General features: G+C 39.8%; 1 protein-coding gene across 2 annotated transcripts in view; it reads right to left on the bottom strand.

The window, feature by feature from the left end:
• Positions 1–20,882: 20,882 nt before the first annotated feature.
• The window catches only part of ADCY2 (adenylate cyclase 2), a 1,451,375-nt gene continuing 1,448,097 nt past the window's right edge, over positions 20,883–24,160 (bottom strand). For both annotated transcript variants that reach the window (XM_075586169.1, XM_075586170.1), the window contains exons 24-25: positions 23,269–23,393; positions 20,883–21,554 (exon numbers count right to left, since the gene is read on the bottom strand). In XM_075586169.1, the coding sequence (XP_075442284.1) occupies positions 21,402–21,554; positions 23,269–23,393 (278 nt within the window). In that variant the 3' untranslated portion in view covers positions 20,883–21,401. The remainder of the gene's footprint in view (positions 21,555–23,268; positions 23,394–24,160) is intronic.

Below are 24,160 nucleotides of genomic sequence, written 5' to 3'. Positions count from 1 at the left end.
ATATTTTAGTATTAAATATGTGAAAATTTTGAAAATGCTAAGGGGTTCCTAAACTTTGTCTCGCCACTCTTTATCCACATAATCATAATAACAATGTCAAAGCTAAAGGAACATAGTTAGGAGAAAAACATATATACATCACTATAAAAAATATCTTTTAAATCACTTGAAAAATCATATTATATTTTAATTCTTTAAAATATAAATAGAATATAAGGAAATCTAACATCTATTATGAAAATGTAATGATATCATAGCAGCATCTCTTTAAAATCCCCATAGTAATGAATAAGTTATACATTCTAAATGGTCTAAGTTTAAATATGTAATATCCTTAGATCTATATACAGACCATGAGAAGAATACATTTAAACCTCTATATTTATAACATCAACTGTACAGTATTCTAAAGCATTTCAATAGATTCATGTTACTGTATGAAAAATACCGGAATCATCTTTACTTACAACTTTCTATCAGGAGTATTATTCTAACTTTCAGCACTCAATCACAACAAATGTATAATTGTAAATTTAAAATACTTTATTAATAACTATCAATAAAAAATAGGGTGTTAAAACGTAATTGAATAGTATATTTGAACAGCATGTGACTGTATCCTTGGTAACCCACCTAAGTCGGCCTCCTGCACACGCGGGAAGCTTGTTTATTTAAATGTAACAGTTTATGGATATTGATCCGCGTTACCTTACCTAAGCTTCCCTCGGTGTGTATGTTTACCCTGGATCGCGCCTTACAACCCTATCGCGGGATCCTCCAGCCCTAAGGAGTCATTGAGTTACTCACCTGATAGACAGGCATGTCCTCGAGCATATCTGCGCTGATATAACCAAGATCAGCGCTGATATAGGGGACTATGCGATCATCAGTTAGACCGGCTCCCCACCATTTTACATTGGGTATATAATTGCTCTGTATTCTGAGAGAAGGGGGGTGGGGTGTTTTGGGGCTATACTGACCTCATCCTACTATTAACCCCCTGTGTACCCTACTCCAATATCAGTTGCAATTGTTGGCAATTCCAAAGTGCATCTATCGGTTACCTGCTGAGTAGCTTCTCAGTATATTCTAGCTGTTATGTGCATATAATAGCCCTACTAGTCAGCGCTGACACCAGATGTACCACTGCAAACACTGTGGAGTCTGCTTCTACACTAGCCTCCTCCTTTTGCGCACTATATCACCCTGTTACGTCAAGGGTGATCACCTATGTGCGCAGAGTGTGTACGTGTGGCTCCTAAGACAGCATTCTGCACGGGCTGCTAGGTGTAATGCACGAACACCCTTTAATTAACAGATATTACCGATACCGATACTGACAGTAGTGATGGAGTGCCTATTTGATTCACAATACAGTACCTCCAAGGTGTTCTGGTAATCTCATTAGATGCCTTAGCTATGCCGACAATTATATACCTTACCTGAGTGTCTGCCTATTAGTCTGCACTTAATTTTATAGTGTGGGCAATATATGTCTTTACTAGAGACTTAGCTCTGACAGCGCTGGTGAATCTATGCAGCAACCAGTGCAACCTCAATCAGGGGCAGATATCATATAGGTCTAACCTATCGCATTTTATGCCACAGAATATACATCATTAGTGTATCCATTTAGTGCGCACTACACGCCTAGATACACTCACATAGAGACTGTCCTTTTGGTGGGCTCGCTTAGGCTCCTCTCCTATTCTTTAGGTAGCTATAGCTTATAGCATCTGATCCCGAGTATCTATTCGGGATCTTACTACATCTACCCACCTAGACTTAGGTGGGTTACCCAGGATACAGTCACGTGCTGTTCAAATTTACTATTCAATTACGTTTTAACACCCTATTTTTTATTCATAGTTATTAATAAAGTATTTTAAATGTACAATTATACATTTGTTGTGATTGAGTGCTGAAAGACTGGGTTCTTTTTGTCCCATATGATACAATCACGTCTCCATCCAGTCAGCACCTCACTGTGGTTAACACTAGCTGTGTGGGTTTTCTTTACGTGTAGCGTATTATTCTAACAGAAGAAAGAAGCAAATTTGCGTTATATTTCCTACATTTAGGTCCACAGATCTCTTTGGCAGTCAAATTATCATACCAAGAAGCATTTAAAGCTCATATACTCATTTAACACTACCTGTGTCCATTGTATAAATCCAAAACATTTCTCCTTATAGAAAGTATTTTGTTCTATCACCTCCTCTATTGGGTATCTATATTTGTTCTATCACAGCCGCTGTAACTGTGATACATTATGTTTGTGTAAATAAAAATGTCTTCCCATAATTATGTTTACTTCCCTTCCATCCATTGCCCGTTTGATGCAAGATAAAATCTTGTTTGCCTTTGCAGCTACTGCATGACATTGGGCACTATTGCTAAGCCTGCTGTCTACAAGCACTCCTAAATCCTTCTCCATCAAGGATTCCCCCAATATATCTCCATTTAATTTGTAAGTCACCTTTTATTCTTGCATCCCAAATGCATAACCTTACATTTATATGTATTAAACCTCATCTGCCATTTACATGCCCAAGTTTCCAGTCTCGCCATGTCCTTCTGGAGAGAAATTACATCCTGCTCTTACTGTATTCTACTACCTTCCACAATTTAGTATCATCAGCAAAGATGGAGACTTTGCTCTCGATGCCAACCTCAAGGTCATTAATAAACAAGTTAAAAAGCAGGCGTCCCAGTACCGATCCTTGAGGTACTCCACTCACGACTTTAGCCCAACCTGAAAAAGTTCCATTTATGACAACCCTCTGTTGTCTGTCCTTTAACAAGTTTTCAATCCAGGTGCATATATTATTACTGAGTCCAATTTTCTTTATTTTGTACACCAACCTCTTGTGTGAAACAGTATCAAAAGCCTTTGCAAAATCTAAGTAGACCACATAAACTGCATTACCCTGGTCTAAATTCCTACTTACCTCCTCAAAGAAACAAATAAGGTTAGTTTGGCAAGATCTATCCTTCATAAATCCATGCTGACTATTACTAATAATTTTGTTTTCCATTAGGTATTCCTGAATATTATCCCGTATTAAACCTTCAAGTAGTCTCCCTACTATTGAAGTCAGGCTTACAGGTCTGTAATTCCCCGGGTGTGATCTAGCTCCCTTTTTAAATATAGGCACCACATCTGCTTTACGCCAATCTTGTGGTACTGAGCCTGTGGAAATGGAGTCATTGAATATTAAATATAATGGTTTTGCTATTACTGAGCTTAACTGCTTGAGAACTCTTGGATGTATGCCATCGAGGCCAGGTGCCTTATTTACTTGAATTTTTTCAAGTCGCTTATGAACTTCTTCCTCAGTTAACCAATTGGTCATTAATATGGAGGTTGTGGCTTCCTCCTGTGGTGCTACTATTGAACTTGATTCTTCCCTGGTAAACACAGAGGCAAAGAATTTGTTTAATACCTCTGCTTTTTCCTTATCTCCAATAATCTGCCTACCCATCTCACACTGAAAGGGTCCTATATTTTCTTTTCTCATTTTTTTGTTATTAAGGTACTTAAAGAACTTTTTAGGGTTGACCTTACTTTCTATTGCAATCCTTTTTTCATTATCCATTTTTGCTAATTTAATTGCCATTTTGCAATTTTTGTTACATTCCTTATAATTCTGATACGATGTCTCTGTCCCTTCTGACTTAAAGAATCGAAACGCCTTCCTCTTCTTGTCCATTTCCTCCCCTACCTGTTTATTTAGCCACATTGGTTTTAACTTATTTCTCTTATACTTATTACCCAAGGGTATACACTGATAAGTGTGCTTAATGTTAATTTAATCTCTTTTTTATATGTCTTCCAGTTTGTCCTACATACCCCTTATCACATGGGCATTTCAACAAGTATATCACTGATTTAGTGTTACATGTTATATTTTACCATATTTCTTTATTAATACATACGGTATAAGAAATGGATGACATCTTTATTGTATTCAATTGGGAATTGTTTCATGGAAGGTATTTACAGCATGCATCATTCCAAGCAAAATTGTTTAGTTTATCTCTAAATTAGGAGGATGTCATCCACATACAGTATCTATACTGTTCAAAGATAGAGTTGGAGCAGCACATAGCCAAAAGAGCCAGGGCCAAAAGTCGAAAAAAAATCTTTATTCGGTTCTCATGGATAAAAAAGGAGGTGCAATGACCCTCCTAAGAATTTTATACTGAGAGGTGCTTTGTCTTCTTCTTATTGCATCCCTAACTGCTAGGATATACACTTCCTCCCCATTTTGGATACTTTGCACTTTACCGACATAGGGGCCTATGCACTAAGCTCAGATAAGTCACTTATCGCCACCTTATCGCCAAAAAAGCCTACTGCTATTCAGTAAGCTCCGATAAGTCAGCGATAAGAGAGCTTTTGCCAAAAAAAAGGAGCGCCAAACGCTTGGTGATAAGCCACTTATCAACACTTATCGCCAGCTTTTCAAACTTGCGGTATTCTTGTAGCCCCAATTAGCTTATCGAGGCTAATCGTGGCTCTAGAATTGAGATTTCCTCTCAAAATCGTCTCGCCAGGAATAGTTGGCAAGAGGGTGGTGAGAAGCTGCCGATAAGCGGCGAGATGGGACAGGGAAAAAAATGTATTTTTCCTGCATCGAATTGATGCAGGGAGTCTCCGGAGCTGATACCATTAATATCTACACCGGAGACCCCCGGCATCAATCCCATGCAATAAAATGCATTTACAATCAAACTTCATTACCTTAGCAGCTAAACGCTAAGGCAATGAAGGGGTTAATGGAGAACAGCAGCTTTATTGGGGGCAGAGGGGGTGAGTGAAGGAGGCACTTGGCCCTTCACTCACCCGCTCTGCCCTCAATAAACATTACAATATGTTATAATCACTGTAAGAGGACATGTGCAGAGGTATGCAATGGAGACTGTTTTAAGGTGAAATTAAATACGGCTTTTATTGCGCCTGTTTCTTTAACACAAGAAAACATCCAAACGTATGCAAATAAGGGGTCAAACAAAGCTTCTGTTCCACTTGGGAGTATTTCTAGTTAAACCTATGCAGTCCACAATTCTCTTTAGATTAGCATGTCTCCCAGCCCCAAACATATATCTTGATATGTGCAGATATACAAAAAGTCTTAGAAAGGAAAGTCTTATCTGTCTCTTGTAGGGGAAGGCTTCTTTGTTCTCCAGGTTTAGAAGTACTTACCCCTGTGTCTTGCTGGCAGCGTGCAGTCTCTTCTGGCAGGCTCAAGACGTCTGTCTCCTTGTTCAGCTCACAGGTGTGCTAAGGAGTCTCACTTCCTGCCTCAGAGGCAGGCTTTTTCTAACACCTCTAATCAGCCAGGTGCTGGTCAATTAACCAGCACACTGCTTTATTAGAGGCAAGTTTTCTGAACAGAGTAAGTCCCCTGTTATAATCACCAATACACAACCCACCACCTGTGCCCTCACATAAAAGCATCATTTATTTTTTTTATATACAGGATTCAAACCAGCGGCCTGTGCGAAACATTGTGTGGTCCCCACGTCATCCCCACAGATGTCTGGGGGCCCTCGGGTGGTTCCCACGAGTGTCCGGGGCTCCTTGGGTAGTCCCCATGGGTTTCCGCTGGCTTGCGGTACCAATCCAGTTGTAATAAATAAATAAATTTGGCGTACATTTCAATAAATACATCTCCCCCCCCCACGCCCCTCACCAAACACATACAGTACAGTAATGGGCAAAATATCCAGATATGGATAATAGCTCAATTGCCCATTATTAAAACAAACATTAGCCAGGCAGCATAAATAAAGTAAATAAACCTTTCTACTAATGCCTGCCATTCTGAATGGCATCCTTGTCAGCATACTGCAGGGCCATGTACTCTGTTGACAGAAATAATACATGAAATAAAACAATCCAAGATGGTCCAATCAAGAACCACTTTGGGACACGGTTGGGGCCCCCGGACACCCGCGTTGACCATCTGGAGGCCCACGGACACCTGCAGGGACAACCCGGGACACCCGCCGGAATCTGGTATCAATCACGTGTATAAAAAATAAAACTCTGGTTTTATGTGGGGACAAAGGGGGTGGGTTGTGTATTGGTGCTTAGTATATATTGTAATGTTTATTGGGGGAAGAGGGGGTGAATGAAGGGACAAGTACCCGCTTCACTCACCCCCTCTGTCCTCAATAAAACAGCTATTGTGCCTTAACGCCTTCATTGCCTTAGCCGCTGTCCGCTAAGATAATGAAGCTGCTTTAATGTCATTTTTATTCACAGTGTGCGGGAGCAGGGGGTCTCCTGAGCTGAACTGCATTGATTCCAGCCTCGGGGACTCCAGCTTCCTTAGATACAGGCCCAGATATGGGGTGCCGTTAACTCCTTCATTAGTTAAATCTCCCGGTCACGGGACGCAGACGATTTAAAAATGGCGGGCGATACTGGCATTCAATGCCCCGTACCAGGGCCTGTAACTCGGGAAGCAGGGGGTCGCTGAGACTGAAATCAAAGCACTTTAGCTCAGGAGACCCCTTGCTCCCGCACACTATTAATAAAAATTACATTAAAGGAGCTTCATTACCATAGCAGATAGCCGCTCCGGTAACAAATGTGTTAAATTTTTAATTATGGTTTTATTACTAGTGTATTGTAGCAGGGGGTCTCCGGAGCAGAACCTTGTTGATTTGAGGTCCGGAGACCCCCTGCTTTCTGAGATACAGGACCCGTTATGGGGTGCCTGTATCTCGTATGCATTGAAATGCCCCGCGTCACGTGACCATGAGAATCAAATGCATACTGGTACCCTAATAATGGGGCCTGTATCTCGGGAAGCAGGGAGTCCCCAGACCTGAAATCAATGTGGTTCTGCTCCGGAGTCCCCTGCTCACATACACAAGTAATAAAATGTAAATTAAAAAAAAAAATTTGGGCAAGATTTGTGCAGAGAGAAGCGTCTCTCACTTTTTGCAGCAGAAAGAAGAAAGAACTCGCCGGGTGAGCCCTAATCAGGGGAGCGATCTTCACATCGCCGACTTCTCGCCATTTTTGCAAATGTTGCTATCACTGGTATTCGGGGCTTTCTGCATACCGTGATAGCAACGCTGTAAAAAATGGCGATTTAAAAACCCTGGTGATTTCTTCTACCGGAGCTTAGTGCATAGGCCCCATAAGAAGAGTTCTGCTTCATGGACCTGACAAATGAGGTATGTTATTGTAGATTCAAATTCATTAACGACACCCGTTTAACCTTCATAATACACTTCAGGTTCTGGGTTAACAATAGTTGTTGTTATCACCGCGGAGTGTGGATGGATTTTCATTAAGAAAAATATGAGCACACTTGCTTCCAGTAGGCAGGACCGCCAACAGGGAGGAACAGAAGGGACAAGTGTCCCTGGCCCGGACCAATAGCAATGGGACAAATGGCAATGGGGCAATGGTGGCTGTCCCACGCCGGGCCCTCTGATGGCCTCCCTGACATTGGCACAACGGAAGTAAACTTTGCCCAGCTTCTGGCGTGCAGCGGCATGAGTGGAGGCCCGGCGCACTCTGAAGTCAGAGGGCCTGACATGGGACAGAGAGGGGAAGAGTCCTGCAGGTGGGAAGGGCCGGGGCCCGATGACAACTGCTCTGTCTGGCCGCCTGGCCTCCCACAGTCACCGCCCACCCACGCAGTCGCTGCCCCCTCCTCATCAGTCACTACTTCCCCCCACAGTCACAGTCACTCCCCCTGGCAATCACCTCCCTGGCAGTCACTGGCCCCCCTGGAAATAACCCCCCGGCATGTCTTTCTTTCTGATTTGTGGTCATTTCCCCTCTGCTATTAAACGCTAGGGGTGTTATTTGTTCTCAAAAATCTCTTAGCAGATTTCCCAATAATTTACTTGCTTTATTTCATGTTTAAACATCTTGGAATCCCTGTTGTTCTCTTTCCTTTGCAACCAGCTTTCACATACATTTTTCTTTTGTACATAAATTGTTCTATTTGACAGAGTAAAACTGCTTACATTTCTTAAATGCTTTCTGTAATTCCTCACTTGCTTTTAAAAAACTATCTACTATTTACCTATTTAGTAATACCCTAAATACCTACTAGTATACCCTAGTAAACCCTATTTACTAGGGTATACAATTATATGCCATTTTGCAGATTTCCAAAACTGGGATTAGGGGTGTTGTTTATGGTTAAAATTGTTCCATTTATTTCTCTGCCAACATGCTATGAGATGTCCCCAAAATTTCCTGTTGTGGATTAAATAACTTCTAAATTTCCCTATTTTACTGGTATGGTCTCCATATGCTCCACCCACACCAGAGCATGATCTGATAAAATAATATTTTCTATATTCGCTCTTTTCATCTTTGTAGATGTTCCATACGTTTATACTGTAAATAGTCAATTCTGTAGAATGAATTAATCGCATTTAATAAAAAAAACTCTATTGGTATAATGATCTCAGCAATCTGTTCTGTTAAGTGCTTTCTGAATATATTGTATGTTTGTATCCCTATTTTTAGTTACCTTTGTGTTTGTCCATTAAGTAGTACAGGATTATGCCCACACTTCAAATCACCTTACAAAATAAGACTAATATTATTTATCTTAAGCAACATTTCAATTAACTCTTCAAAACAAATAAATAAATATATCTGGATTCTTGTCATTTGGAGCATAAACAATACATAAGGAGTATTTAACATCATATAGCTATATATTCACGTTTATTATTCTCCCCTTAGTGTTATTGTATACTGTTAGATTTTAATTTATCAAGATAGCTGCCCTGCCTTCTTTCCCAACTGCTGATGTATACTTTACTTAACACAATTTCTTTGCAAGTTAGCACTTTTCTTACGGTCCACGTGCATTTTCTGGAGATATACTATATCTGCTTTTAATATAAAATGTTTTATAATTGTGGTTATTTTTACCAGGGAGTTTACTCATCTAATATTCCATGATATTATTTTCATCATTTTTCCTGACCTTCCATTGATCTAGACATTTGCAATAAACATTTCCGTTACAACAATCAACCCATATTTGTAAAGACTTTTGTATGCATTCACTATATTTAGACACCTCTAACAACCAATAGGAACTTTGCATAAGCTTCATTAAATTAAATTGTTCAACTTTCATTCAAAACCTGTTGTTAAACCGCCTGTTTTCAATAGAGGTATTAATAGACGTGTTCTTTTTTTTTACTCTTAGGTATCAGCTACCTTCTGACTTATAACTGTTCTTCATTCTTTAATCTACCCTATACAATGACAATTCTATTGATGCACATGTCACAATACATTTTGTAATTTTTACAGCAATTTTTCATCCGGAGTTAAGCCCTTTCTGCCTGGGGACAGTGACATCAAACGGGTATAAATAAGACGAGCATCAGAGTTAAGTAATGTAAATAGGTTCCGAGTAGGGGGAAAGATGATGTACTGTATATAGATTTACCCGTTTGTTGTTTTGTTGGTTTGTAAGGGAAGTGCCCCCTAAAGTAAGGTCCATGGCCATGAGAGAATGGAAGAGTATAGGCTCCTATAATGGAGGCCTGTGTCCCTTAGGGTTTACACTAACCGTAACCCTGGAACCTAGTTGGAAAATACTTATAAGAAGTCCACTTTACAGTACCTGGAAAATGATCCTGAGGGAATGAGGGAATGAGGTGTAGTTAATGGCTATAGAGACACCCCCTGCTTCCTCAGCACCAGAGTACTGCAAGTGAGGTCAATAGAGCAGCTTACAGGGAGGATGAGCCCTCAACTGCAAGGAGTATGGGTAGCCCAAGCTGTGACCCTAGAAGTTTAGAGATGCATGACCTCAATGTGATCGAGTCACTTAAGAAGGTAACAACGTGGCCCCAACCCCAGTTCAAGGAAAAGCACCTCCCTACTGTATGAATACCTGCATGTATCTGGGGAAGATATTGTATGTGTACAGATACACATTACCTATTTCCACAACTACATAGTTCCTGGTGCCCATCATTTTCATCTGCATATACACCTAGACTGAGAGGACAAGCACCCCTGACAAGGTAATGCATCATGAGTAGCCAATATCACAGACACTTATGTAACCTCCCTAATAGTCCGGCAAGGATTGTTACACTTGATTGATTGTTTTTGTATTTTGTTTGACCAATTCTTACAATTCAATTATACAGTAAACAGTACCCATTTATTTATGACAGTATCTATAATCAAGTGTTCTAGTCTCTCAGACGGTCCGTCCTTTATCTCCATAGATAACATGTATTGTGAATATCTGGCGAAGAGAACCTGTATCTACTTCAAAGCACCCGTTGTGTATGTAGTCATCCTTCGCTCCCTTCTCTCAATTCCCGGTCTCTTTCAGCTACACGTGGTGAGGTTAACAGCCAGTGTATGTGGCTGCTGCAGGTTTTTTGTCCACTGTTCTGTGATCTGTGTTCCTGCTTTCTTCCTGCATGCATCTCTGTCATGGCCTACGTCTACTCTCTGCATTGCAGTGAGTTCCGTGATAGATTGTCTGCTTTCAGGAATTTCTCAGCTTGTTCCGCTACCATGAAAATGTTGGTTCCTTTATCATTGTATATTCTTGAGGTTAGCTGGGTAGCCTAGAGATCATTTTGTATTCTGTTTGTAGAGACTTGTGCATTTTACTAAAACCTTTCTTCTTTTGTGTTACTGTTGTAAAATAGTCCTGAAAAGCAATATTTGGTCCTTCATATTGCAGGTTACAATACTCTTTAACCACTCTCAGCATTTTCTTTTTGTCTGCAAAGTTTAATATAAGTGCCAGAACTAGTCTTGCTCATTTCTCTCTGTGAGCTCTTTCGACCTTCATGGTATCTCTTCTGATTTTCTTGTGACTCCCTAGTGCTCTGGTATCTATTTAGAGCAAAATCCATAAGTTGGCCGATTTAAAAGTCTCGGTATTCCTATAATTCTGATATTATTTATATATTAAATCTGTTTTCCAGGTCATCCACTTTGTTTTCTAATAGCGTACATTTCTGTTGTAGATCATCAATGTTTTATTGCATCATAGTTAAATAATCTTTACAGTTGCCCTGCCTCCCTTCTGCTTCACTGATCCTCGTGCTTTGCATCATAAGTTATTTTTTTATTTCTTCCATGGATGGAACGTTGAAATCTTTCAATGTTGTTTTCTAATGTTGGCATTATTTCTTTGGTTACCGTCTTGGCTATCTCGATGTGCTCTTTGTGACGTTCTTTAGTGTTTTGTTTGGTATTGTTTACATTTTCCCCATTGCTCTGGTCCTCATGGTCAGATATTATTTTAGAAACCTCTCACTTCTCATCCAGTTTTTTTCAGATGTTGCTTAGGATCCATCAGTATATTTTTATTAAAATATTTCTCCATACATGGATTTCACATCTCTCTTTCAAGTATATCTTATTTGTCTGCCATGTAGAATGATCTATGTGCCGGAATAAGACAGATTTCAGTTGGGCTGCAAAAAGAGCTCTTAGCTACAGTATACATCTGCCCTCTTTGGCATCATACCAAAAGTCACGCATAAAACTTTAAAAAAAGAAGTAACCATTGATCATTTTTATGTGGACAAACAATCTTTTGATAAAAAAGGAAAAAAAGTTATAAAATGAAGCAATTAATACCATGGAAAAATGTAAGTTTAAAGAATATATATATATATATATTCCCATGCGAATGGTACGGTATTGTATGTTTATATATATATATGTATATACAATACCGTACCGTTCGCATGGGAATCAGCAGACAGCGCTCAGGTTAAGATTTGTAGAATATATATATTGTAGAAAAGACACAAATAACCAACATTTCGGACCCAAAACAGGACTTTCCTCAGGGTAGTGCAGTGATGGAATGAAATGCCCAAACTTATATACTCCCCACCCCAGGTGCATAAGTGTTTATTAGCACAAAACAGAATTACAATAATCACCAAATTAAAAAACCAATTACCTGTCAACCTTGTCTCATTAAAGTTACTGATCAGTCAATGATACCTATTGGAATCTGTCATGTCACCATCCAGGTGCATAAGTGCTGATTAGCACAAAACACAATCACAATAATCACCAAATTAAACACACAGTAATCACCAAATTAAACACACTGTGTGTTTCTATCATGTTGGATGTAGCATTGGGCTTCTCTGTCGTCTGTTGTATACATATGCCACGCTCAATAGCACTCCATTTTGACACATATACATATATATATGTTTTGTGGGGGCTCAGGGGTTCCCAAAAAGAGCTTGCTGGGGTTCTGTGTTTTGTTAACCTATTCTCAGCTGTTTCAGCTGCTGGAGGTTGGTGGCTCCTCCTTCCCAGGTTTTGAGCCCGCCCCTCCCCACTTCCCTAGTTTGCAGGTCCTTTCATTCTGCTGGATATAGACCCACTGTGGTCTTTCTCCCTCCTAATAGAGGTAAATGAGAATTTTAATCCTAATAGAGGTACATTAGTATTTTATCTGGTAGTGTTAGGACTTGCGAACGGGTGTCTGCCTTGTTGTGGCTCGCAAGCTTACAACGCTTTGGCCAAAGGGTTAAACTAAATGACCCTATTTCAAGAGAATATATAAGTATTTTACTGTGTGTTTCTGTCATGTTGGATGTAGCATTTGTCTTCTCTGTCGTCTGTTGTATACATATGCCATGCTCAATAGCACTCCATTTTGACACATATACATATATATATTTTGTGGGGGCTCAGGGGTTCCCAAAAAGAGCTTGCTGGGGTTCTGTGTTTTGATCACCAAATTAAAGACCAAATAACTGTCAGCCTTGTCTTATTAGAGGTATTAGTCAGTCAGTGACAGCGACATGTGAAACATTAAACAAATCCAGGCATGGGGTTGGGGTAGAATAACCCACAGATACATTCATGTCAGTGTGTGTGGGGAACAAAAACAGCATACACACATGTTTGACGATGTGTCATAAGGAAACAAAGAGCATTACTATGCCATAACATATAACATTATCGGGATGGATTTCAAATAATGCATAAATGTCCATAGGGTAAACACTTAAAGCGCTGGGTAATGCAGCTAGTCCATCTGCTGGGCATATGTCTCAATTAGTTCGTAAATGTCCTGGAACTGTGTAGTCAAATGAGTCCAATAGTGACTCCCGTGCGAACGGTATCGTATGTTTATCTACTTATTATGGGACATGCACCTACCCTACTGTGCTTAATTGGAGTGCCGGCTGTCCATCTATATATATATATATATATATATATATATATATATATATATATATATATAAAAAATAATACTTATGTGATTTTTTTTATGGTGTCAAGGACATATATTTAACTTAGAGTCACGTTATCTTTGTGCCTAAGAGGAATGGCTTGTAGTGTTTACATTTAAATCACATAAAAATAAATGTCATTTAATTTCTCAAATGTTTTTAGTACTGTAAAAACTTTGCAAAAACAAATTTGCCATAGATAATATGACCAATGTTCATAGTCACTTACTCAAAATGTTGGTGAAAAATGGCAAAATGCTAAAATGTTGCAAAATCTCAAATTCAAAATGAAAGCAAAATTCACTAAACAAATGTGTGAACCAACTTTGAAGACGTTCACGCATTTCTCAACAGTAGGAAGTTAATACTGTATCTTTTCAAACAACTTGTGGTGAAAAATATTACAACTAAACATATACTAAGCGCTCAACCTATTAACCTAACTTATACACTACTTAAAAATGAATAAGTGCTCTAAAATAATAATAAAATAATAAAATAAGAGAGAATCCCCTTTAAGGGAAACCCAATAAGTGATACCCCACAAACTAACTTGGTAGACTGGGGGATGGCTGCCTCAGGAATAAAAAACAAACCTATCCACAAGGCATGTATGGCAAAGCAGAAAAAATACAGATAACAAACAAACAGATAATACACAAAATAGAAATTCCTTGTTACACTGTCAGATATTAAACCTGGCAAAATGGATAAAGTCCCATGGCCTTGATGATGGAGATATTATGTCCACAGTCCACAGCACTAGATTCCTTTGGATTAAAGCCTGATCTGGAAATACAAAGACAGAACAACCATTGCGCAGTACCCTATGGTCAGTTCTGCTCTCCCCCACCGTTGCCAGCTACTTACTTAAAAGTAGATAAAATGGGCCTCAAAAGGTATCTTTACTTGCTTCACGGCTGGCTCCAACTGAACGTTGTGGCAAGCGACGGAAACCTCACTCCAACTCCACGTCCGCAACACCACAAACCGTAAGTGAAGGAAAGATAAGGCACCAATAGTGTGATACCAAACATTTATTGCTAAAAACAACAGGGTGAACAACAGTGCACTCACATGCCGTTAATCCCTACATGCAGCATACAACGTGCCGTCCGCTCTCATGGGAAGATGCCGGGGTGATGCAGGAGGAGGCTGGAGTTGGCGTGAATCCCCGCTTCGTGGCCGCGACTCGGAGCGCCTCATCCTTCCTCTGATGACGTCACCGCTAATCAACCCCTTCTCCTCTCCAAACGTATGCACGCTGTATCACGTACTGAAGGCTCCACCCTACACGCATTTCGTGACTGCTGACGTCACTTCTTCAGGGGTAATGGAGCAGTGGGTGCACTTGATGTTATTTATACACATGTGCATAATGTCCGTGGGATTCCCATTGGATGATTGTCTACATTGGGACCTCCTACTAATCGCCCTCACATGAGTAATAGAAGACACTCTAATAAACAGCTGACTTAACTATTTCATGTCAGGACAATGACACAGACTATATCTTATACACTCTGCTACAATACAATTAATACATCAATAAGAATACATCAATAAAAATACATAAGAATATATAAAAAATATAAAAGAGCTAGCAATATTGTGGGGGTTAATTGAAACTAATAAGCAATCTCCTAACTTTTACCTATATAGAGGACCCAGAGAGAAAAAGAGAAAAAGAAAAACTGCAGATTTGGTAGAATTAGAGGACTGGTTAGCAATTTATTTTACAATAGAATATAGACCTAGCTATCCTTTAAGAATGCTGCCAGGTCAAATTCTATGTTGAGACCTCTCGGGTCATGGTTTTAAGGTTATATATCCAGTAGCTTTCGCGTCTGGATATAAGGTTAATTTTATCACCCCCTCTCCAATTCTGCTTAGGGCATTCAATCCCTTTGCATATTAAACCTGCAGGGTTTTGACCATGTTTAATTTTAAAGTGGCTGGAGACACTATGGGCCTTATTCAGAAAGCCTCGATAAGGCCCTTATCGAGCACTTATCGACCAAAATGGCTACTGGTATTATCGACCATTTTCGGAGGGTTGATAAACTCCCGCTATTCAGAGACCCGCGAGTCGGCTGTCGCGGCCCATCGCAGCCCATCGCAGGCTTAAAAAACGATTTTCTCCCCAAATCCACTTCCCCACAAAATTGTTGGACAATTGGTGGGGAGATGGGTCGATGAGCTGCGATGGGTCGGGACTTAGAAGAAATCAGGCCCCTTTCCTGCCTCGGATTGATGCCGGGGGTCTCCGGAGCTGATAGCCATTAATAGCAGCTCCCGACCCCCCCGGCATGCATCCGATGCAGGAAACATGCATGTACAGCAACTTCATTACCTTAGCGGCTAACCGCTAAGGCAATGAAGGGGTTAAACACCCGTGCCAGGCTTACAGTAATAAACATACAGTACAATACAGTACAGTGGCTATCGGGGGTGGGTGAAGGGGGAATTTGGCCCTTAGTGGATGTTTAGACATTGCGGGGCGGTTGCGGGGGGAGTTAACCCCTTCATTACCTTAGCGGTTAATACCGCTAAGGTAATAAAGGGGTTAACCCAACCGCTACCCCCCGCAATGTCTAAACACCCATCCTTAGGGCTAATACCCCCTTTATTCACCCTTGAGGCCTAAGCACCCACCCCAGACTGACTATACCCACCCTATACCCATTGAGTAGTATAGTGGTACATCATACCCATATAATAATAATATGGGCATGATAAGCCTCTATAGCACTCAATGAGCACCCTAATAAAAATACAGTAATACACAAGACACACAGTAATAAAACCTAACTATACTCCCAAAAAACACACTTCACTAAATAAAATCAGTAGCCAGCTAATCCAATCAATAGAAGCAATTACAACATCAACAATTAATTAATTAAACCATTACCCAATCAAACCAATTAATCCCTAAAGCAACTCAAAACGAATAGTAACACTAACCAATGTAAACAATGAATTAATCCTACATTAATTAATGTAACCATTAAAAGACAAATAAATGCATTAAAACTATCTCTGAAGTATCCTTAAAACACATTAGCTAACATAATATAACTTGAAGTACAAGCGAACACCAATCGCAAACCTTTTGATACATTAACCATAAACAAACAATAACTTCCACATCATTAAATGCAATAACAAGCGAGAAATGCCCCCCAAATATTGGCATAATAATGTATTAATCTGTACCCGAAAGATGTACAGATTAATATATTAGCAGTCAATGTGCCTCCCCCAAAAAATCAAAAAACACACCCAAAAAATAGACCTGTAAAAAGAGACATTTACAAACATATAATATCTTACTTACCATTAGAAGCGGTGGCCCTCCGACTCCCGGGGTAACAGGAAGCTCACATACCTTGAAGGCCTCCAACAGCATCCGATGCCATCATCCATCAGGATCCGGCTCAGGTACCCCAAACTTCTTTTTTCTTTCTTTACTCACCGTCTTCTATCTTCATCTGTAACCATTTCTTGTTGTTCTTTATCTTCTTTCTTCATCTGTCAATCCATAAAACCCCATGTTAAATCCCAGCTGATGCTGTCTCGTCGGCTTCTTGGGCTCAAATGAGGCGTCACGGCCTTAAATATGGCTTGTGACGTCACATTTACCTTCACAATGGTTAACAGCCACCTGATTGGCTGTTAAAACCATGTGCAGACTTAATTTTTTTTGTTTTTGCTGTGACGTCACTTAAAGGGAATGATGCCAGCCAATCAGAATGGCTGTGCTTCATTTACCTTTAACATGACGTCAGTAAATCCAAGATGGCCGCTGTGTCACAAGGTATTTCAGCAAATCAGATCGTGGGAACCAATTCCACACGCTGATTGGCTGAAATACCTTGTGACACAGCGGCCATCTTGGATTTACTGACGTCATGTTAAAGGTAAATGAAGCACAGCCATTCTGATTGGCTGGCATCATTCCCTTTAAGTGACGTCACAGCAAAAAAATTTTTTTTTAAGTCTGCACATGGTTTTAACAGCCAATCAGGTGGCTGTTAACCATTGTGAGGGTAAATGTGACGTCACAAGCCATATTTAAGGCCGTGACGCCTCATTTGAGCCCAAGAAGCCGACGAGACAGCATCGGCTGGGATTTAACATGGGGTTTTATGGATTGACAGATGAAGAAAGAAGATAAAGAACAACAAGATATGGTTACAGATGAAGATAGAAGACGGTGAGTAAAGAAAGAAAAAAGAAGTTTGGGGTACCTGAGCTGGATCCTGATGGATGATGGCATCGGATTCTGTTGGAGGCCTTCAAGGTACGTGAGCTTCCTGTTACCCCGGGAGTCGGAGGGCCACCGCTTCTAATGGTAAGTAAGATATTCTATGTTTGTAAATGTCTCTTTTTACAGGTCTATTTTTTGGGTGTGTTTTTTGATTTTTTGGGGGAGGCACATTGACTGCTAATATATTAATCTGTACCTCTTTCGGGTACAGATTAATACATTATTATGCCAATATTTGGGGGGCATTTCTCGCTTGTTATTGCATTTAATGATGTGGAAGCGATTGTTTGTTTATGGTTAATGTATTAAAAGGTTTGCGATTGGTGTTCGCTTGTACTTCAAGTTATATTATGTTAGCTAATGTGTTTTATGGAAACATAAAAGAGATAGTTTTAATGCATTTATTTGTCTTTTAATGGTTACATTAATTAATGTAGGATTAATTCATTGTTTACATTGGTAAGTGTTACTATTCGTTTTGAGTTGCTTTAGGGATTAATTGGTTTGATTGGGTAATGGTTTAATTAATTAATTGTTGATGTTGTAATTGCTTCTATTGATTGGATTAGCTGGCTACTGATTTTATTTAGTGAAGTGTGTTTTTTGGGAGTATAGTTAGGTTTTATTACTGTGTGTCTTGTGTATTACTGTATTTTTATTAGGGTGCCCATTGAGTGCTATAGAGGCTTATCATGCCCATATTATTATTATATGGGTATGATGTACCACTATACTACTCAATGGGTATAGGGTGGGTATAGTCAGTCTGGGGTGGGTGCTTAGGCCTCACGGGTGAGTAAAGGGGGTATTAGCCCTAAGGATGGGTGTTTAGACCTTGCGGGGGGGTAGCGGTTGGGTTAACCCCTTTATTACCTTAGCGGTATTAACCTTAGCGGTTAACTCCCCCCGGAACCCCTTAGTAGGGGGTTAACCCCTTTATTACCTTAGCGCTATTACCTTAGCGGTTAACTCCCCCCGGAACCCCCCCGCAATGCCTAAACAGCCATTAAGGGCCAAAATCCCCCTTCACCCACCCCCGATAGCCACTGTATTGTATTGTACTGTATGTTTATTACTGTAAGCCTGGCACGGGTGTTTAACCCCTTCATTGCCTTAGCGGTTAGCCGCTAAGGTAATGAAGTTGCTGTACATGCATGTTTCCTGCCTCGGATGCACGCCGGGGGGGTCCAGAGCTGCTATTAATGGCTATCAGCTCCGGAGACCCCCGGCATCAATCCGAGGCAGGAAAGGGGCCTGATTTCTTCTAAGTCCCGACACATCGCAGCTCATCGAGGCCATCTCCCCACCAATTGTCCAACAATTTTGTGGGGAAGTGGATTTGGGGAGAAAATCGTTTTTTAAGCCTGCGATGGGCCGCGACACCCGACTCGCGGGTCTCTGAATAGCGGGAGTTTATCAACCCTCCGAAAATGGTCGATAAGGGCCTGATCGCTGCTCAGTCAGCGAATTTCGGACGGAGATAAAATTTTGCGTCGATACAGGCCGTTATCGAGCACTTATCGAGGCTATCTGAATACCAGTAGCCATTTTGGTCTATAAGTGCTCAATAAGGGCCTTATCGAGGCTTTCTGAATAAGGCCCATAGTGTCTCCAGCCACTTTAAAATTAAACATGGTCAAAACCCTGCAGGTTTAATATGCAAAGGGATTGAATGCCCTAAGCAGAATTGGAGAGGGGGTGATAAAATTAACCTTATATCCAGACGCGAAAGCTACTGGATATATACCCTTAAAACCATGACCCCGAGAGGTCTCAACATAGAATTTGACCTGGCAGCATTCTTAAAGGATAGCTAGGTCTATATTCTATTGTAAAATAAATTGCTAACCAGTCCTCTAATTCTACCAAATCTGCAGTTTTTCTTTTTCTCTTTTTCTCTCTGGGTCCTCTATATAGGTAAAAGTTAGGAGATTGCTTATTAGTTTCAATTAACCCCCACAATATTGCTAGCTCTTTTATATTTTTTATATATTCTTATGTATTTTTATTGATGTATTCTTATTGATGTATTAATTGTATTGTAGCAGAGTGTATAAGATATAGTCTGTGTCATTGTCCCGACATGAAATAGTTACAAATGGTATTGTAGCAGAGTGTATAAGATATAGTCTGTGTCATTGTCCTGACATGAAATAGTTAAGTCAGCTGTTTATTAGAGTGTCTTCTATTACTCATGTGAGGGCGATTAGTAGGAGGTCCCAATGTAGACAATCATCCAATGGGAATTCCACGGACATTATGCACGTGTATAAATAACATCAAGTGCACCCACTGCTCCATTACCCATGAAGAAGTGACGTCAGCAGTCACGAAACGCGCGTAGGGTGGAGCCTTCAGTACGTGATACAGCGTGCATACGTTTGGAGAGGAGAAGGGGTTGATTAGCGGTGACGTCATCAGAGGAAGGACGAGGCGCTCCGAGTCGCGGCCACGAAGCGGGGATTCACGCCAACTCCAGCCTCCTCCTGCATCACCCCGGCATCCTCCCATGAGAGCGGATGGCACGTTGTATGCTGCATGTAGGGATTAACAGCATGTGAGTGCACTGTTGTTCACCCTGTTGTTTTTAGCAATAAATGTTTGCTATCACACTATTGGTGCCTTATCTTTCCTTCACTTACGGTTTGTGGTGTTGCGGACGTGGAGTTGGAGTGAGGTTTCCGTCGCTTGCCACAACGTTCAATTGGAGCCAGCCGTGAAGCAAGTAAAGATACCTTTTGAGGCCCATTTTATCTACTTTTAAGTAAGTAGCTGGCAATGGTGGGGGAGAGCAGAACTGACCATAGGGTACTGCGCAATGGTTGTTCTGTCTTTGTATTTCCAGATCAGGCTTTAATCCAAAGGAATCTAGTGCTGTGGACTGTGGACATAATATCTCCATCATCAAGGCCATGGGACTTTATCCATTTTGCCAGGTTTAATATCTGACAGTGCGCCAAGGAATTTCTGTTTTGTGTATTATCTGTTTGTTTGTTATCTGTATTTTTTCATCTTTTCAAACACTTTGACCTATAGCCATATATGCGATCCAGCAGATACTGTAGTTGTAATGCAATACTATTTATATTTGGCTTTATGAACAGCCCACAATAATCAGTACCTTGTTTTTAGAAACATTGAAATTACTTTTCTGAGGTTTCTTTTCCAAGGAATTAGTTGCAGGGATAATTTGTTGATTTAAAAAAATCTTAATTAGTTTCTTGACTCCAGCAGAAAAAAAGACTGTCTATTTCATATTTTTCAAATAGTTCTGTCATTACTTTTAAGGTCCAATAAATCTCCAGTACTCCATGTCAGATAAAAAAAAATATATTAATAGAAAAGTAAAGACACATTTGATACCAAGAAAACTACTTGAGACAAAGATACTGCATACTGTATTTTCTACTAAGATTTATTCAGTAATCTTGTTGATCCCAGACCTCTACTTACTGTAGTTCTCATGCTTCACTTATCACAAATAATTTTTTGTAACCCCAGAGTCCATGTCTCAATGTGAAAAGAACCAATTTATTAAAAGGTAGTTTATAAACAATGAAATAGAAAAGAAGCAAAATATCTTAACCAAAGTACATAGAAACTTTTAATGAATTAGTTAACCTTACAAAAGACAATGGCAATTAAAACATTTGACACGTTTGTACAAAACTGGTTCTAAAACAGTCTCTGGTAAAGAAGTGGAGGAAGGAAATGCTCCTAATGTGTCCATGGCTTTGAGACACAAGTGGTGAACACATCCATATGGTGCACGTGAATGTGGAGATAACTTGTTGACAAATACTGCATGTTTTAATGTCAGACTACTGTAGTGGATGCTGAAAAGAATGATTGTTTTTAGAATATCCGCCCATGCTCAGGATGCCACATTGCCTTGTGATGAAGACCGTGTCATCTCAGTGTGTACATAATACGTTTTCAGTTCTCCTTTTCCTTTTACGTTAATTATTCCCCGGCAAGTGCAAACATATCCTAGGGCTAGCAAGATATTTCTTGTTTCTTCTGTAACCTAAAATAGAGAAAATAAGCGCATATAAGAATAAATGTTTGACCAGCCCATCAAATCATACAAGCAGCAGTAATTTCAAGAAAGCACACTTGTGTTCTAGTTTGTTTATAGTTTCTTTACTCCTACTGTATGTACAGTAATCACAATGGACAGTCATTTTTCCTGTGTCATTTTTGCCCCTTTGTTCATCAAATATTAATAATGATTCTGTAAATAGTTTATTAGTAGACTAAAAATACTTAATCATTTGTCACTTTTGTCCACTATACTTTTTCTGTTGTGATATTTGCTGAAAGACAAAAATCGGCTTTATTTTAATTCAAGTACTCAACGAGAGAAAAACGTTGCAAAATCTCTTTAAATAATTCTCTTTTTAACTGTAATTTTGAAAGCAATGGCTTCATGCTGTAGTTAAATTAAAGAAGTGTTTATATAGTTTGTGATATATAAAGATCTCTAAAATCCCATTGTATATTTGATATCTGACTTTTTTTGTTTCTTATTTTATAATAGATTTTTTCTTATTTTTTTTCACGGTTGTTTGCCATGGAAGTCCTCAGACGAGTCCCATTACTGATGCCTTCTGTCTCCCATAGGCTTAACCAGCCTATTGGAAAAGTTTGAGTGATGACCTACATGAGGCATAGTTTTCATATGGGAACCTAATTTATTAAATATACTAGGTCTAATTTTATAAAAATAAATGTACCACAATGTCTGTTACATACAGTAAATCAATATATAACTACAGCAAATTCATTTGAATGATGAACAGTTACTGGAAAGCTGTGTGTCTAATAATGTATCAAATGGGAGAATTCTGAAGACTGTAAATGAATTGAATAAAACTCTGAACTGATGTTCAACAAGCATACATTAGAGGCATCAGAACTTAGATGATTACTTAGGCTTGGATCAAGCTGCAATGTGGGGTATTGCACACTGATCCGGCAGTAACTACTATTGACTTATTGGGTGGTCCTATATCTGGGTACCCCCACCCGCTCTCAGTAACCATAGGCTTGTGTGAGCCACAACCACTTGTGGGAGCCACCAACTTTATACATTATCCTGGTGGTTTCTGTGAAGCGATGGGACAGCCGCTATTTCAGGGGGGTCACATGGCTCCCAGAAGACACAACACAAAACCTAATGAGAATACTGGATACACAAAACAGTGTCCCCACCTATTCTCTTCCTAAGTGGTTACTGGGGACTATGAGACCTCAGCCCATGCAGGGGGTCACAGGTTTCACAGTAAGCACACTAGCAAAATACCACCAAAAATACAACATACACTAGAATAAGAAAAATACCAAAAACCACATGGGCTAGCGCTCTGTCATGACAATAAGGCTGATTAAACATAAAACTAGTTCACATTAGAGACACTATTCTCCTCCTCTGCTTAAAGAGTATAGCAATATAAAGTATAGATGTAGTCAACATTATTACTCCCACCAGAGCATTGCAGTGGGACATACACATGTGAAAAGGAGCAACTATCTGTTAAACTCATGGAAGCTTCCCAGCCGGTACAATACATCTGTATATCTTCATGTACCCTGGTTATCTCCTTATCTTTTATATGTTGCAAGATATCTCAACATTGACTACTGTATCATCATTACAATGAAAGCATGTACAGCAAGTTTGGCTTTAAAGTATATATTTACAATACATTCAATATAATGATTTAAAGACAAAATAATACCTGTATTTTGCCCAAGACACCAGTGCTGTCCATCCTACTAGCTACATTTACAGTGTTACCCCAAATATCATACTGTGGTTTCTGAGCTCCAATAACTCCAGCTATGACTGGACCATAGTTGATACCTGCAATAAATGTAAGGTTACATTTTAACATGCATGTTAACTAGCATGTATACAGCAAAAGGTATAATTTTCCACTTTATCCATTGTCAAGGATATAATACAATTCTCCCCCTCTCTCCATGTTAATACATAGCACCATTACTTTCAATGGGGCTGAAGGCTTTTGAATCTCTAAGACAGGATTTTACATACATAGTAATTACCACACAGACTGCAGGAGGTTGCACCCTTATCCTGGAACCAAACAGATGTGTTAGGGGAATGCAGATCAACATATACACAGATCCCATTAACCCCTCATATCCCGATCATGATAACAGGATATATACAATAACACACATTACTGCTGGGGAAATACATCTAAGACCTGGGACAAATCTGCTGAAGCAGAGGAATCCAGATCAACATATACACAGATCCCATTAACCCCTCATATCCCGATCATGATAACAGGATATATACAATAACACACAGTACTGCTGGGGAAATACATCTAAGACCTTGGACAATTCTGCTGAAGCAGAGGAATCCAGATCAACATATACACAGATCCCATTAACCCCTCGTGTCCCGCATGATTGCAGGGACTGCCGACTGGGTATGACTCCCTTATTACAAGCCTGGTAGCCCCTCTCATGACACCGCAGCTCGACTGGAGATCACGTACTCTCTGAAGCGATACAGCAGCTGGAAGGGAACCTAAGCCAGTCGTCCGGCCCATTACATCGTAAATTAAAAGTCTTTTCCGGGGTGTCGCCAACACCCGT

The sequence above is a fragment of the Ascaphus truei genome, chromosome 2 (assembly GCF_040206685.1).
Source record: "Ascaphus truei isolate aAscTru1 chromosome 2, aAscTru1.hap1, whole genome shotgun sequence".
In the NCBI taxonomy this organism is placed as follows: domain Eukaryota; kingdom Metazoa; phylum Chordata; class Amphibia; order Anura; family Ascaphidae; genus Ascaphus; species Ascaphus truei.
The sequence above is the reverse complement of the archived record's forward strand: the minus strand, read 5'-3'. Positions and strand labels throughout refer to the sequence as shown.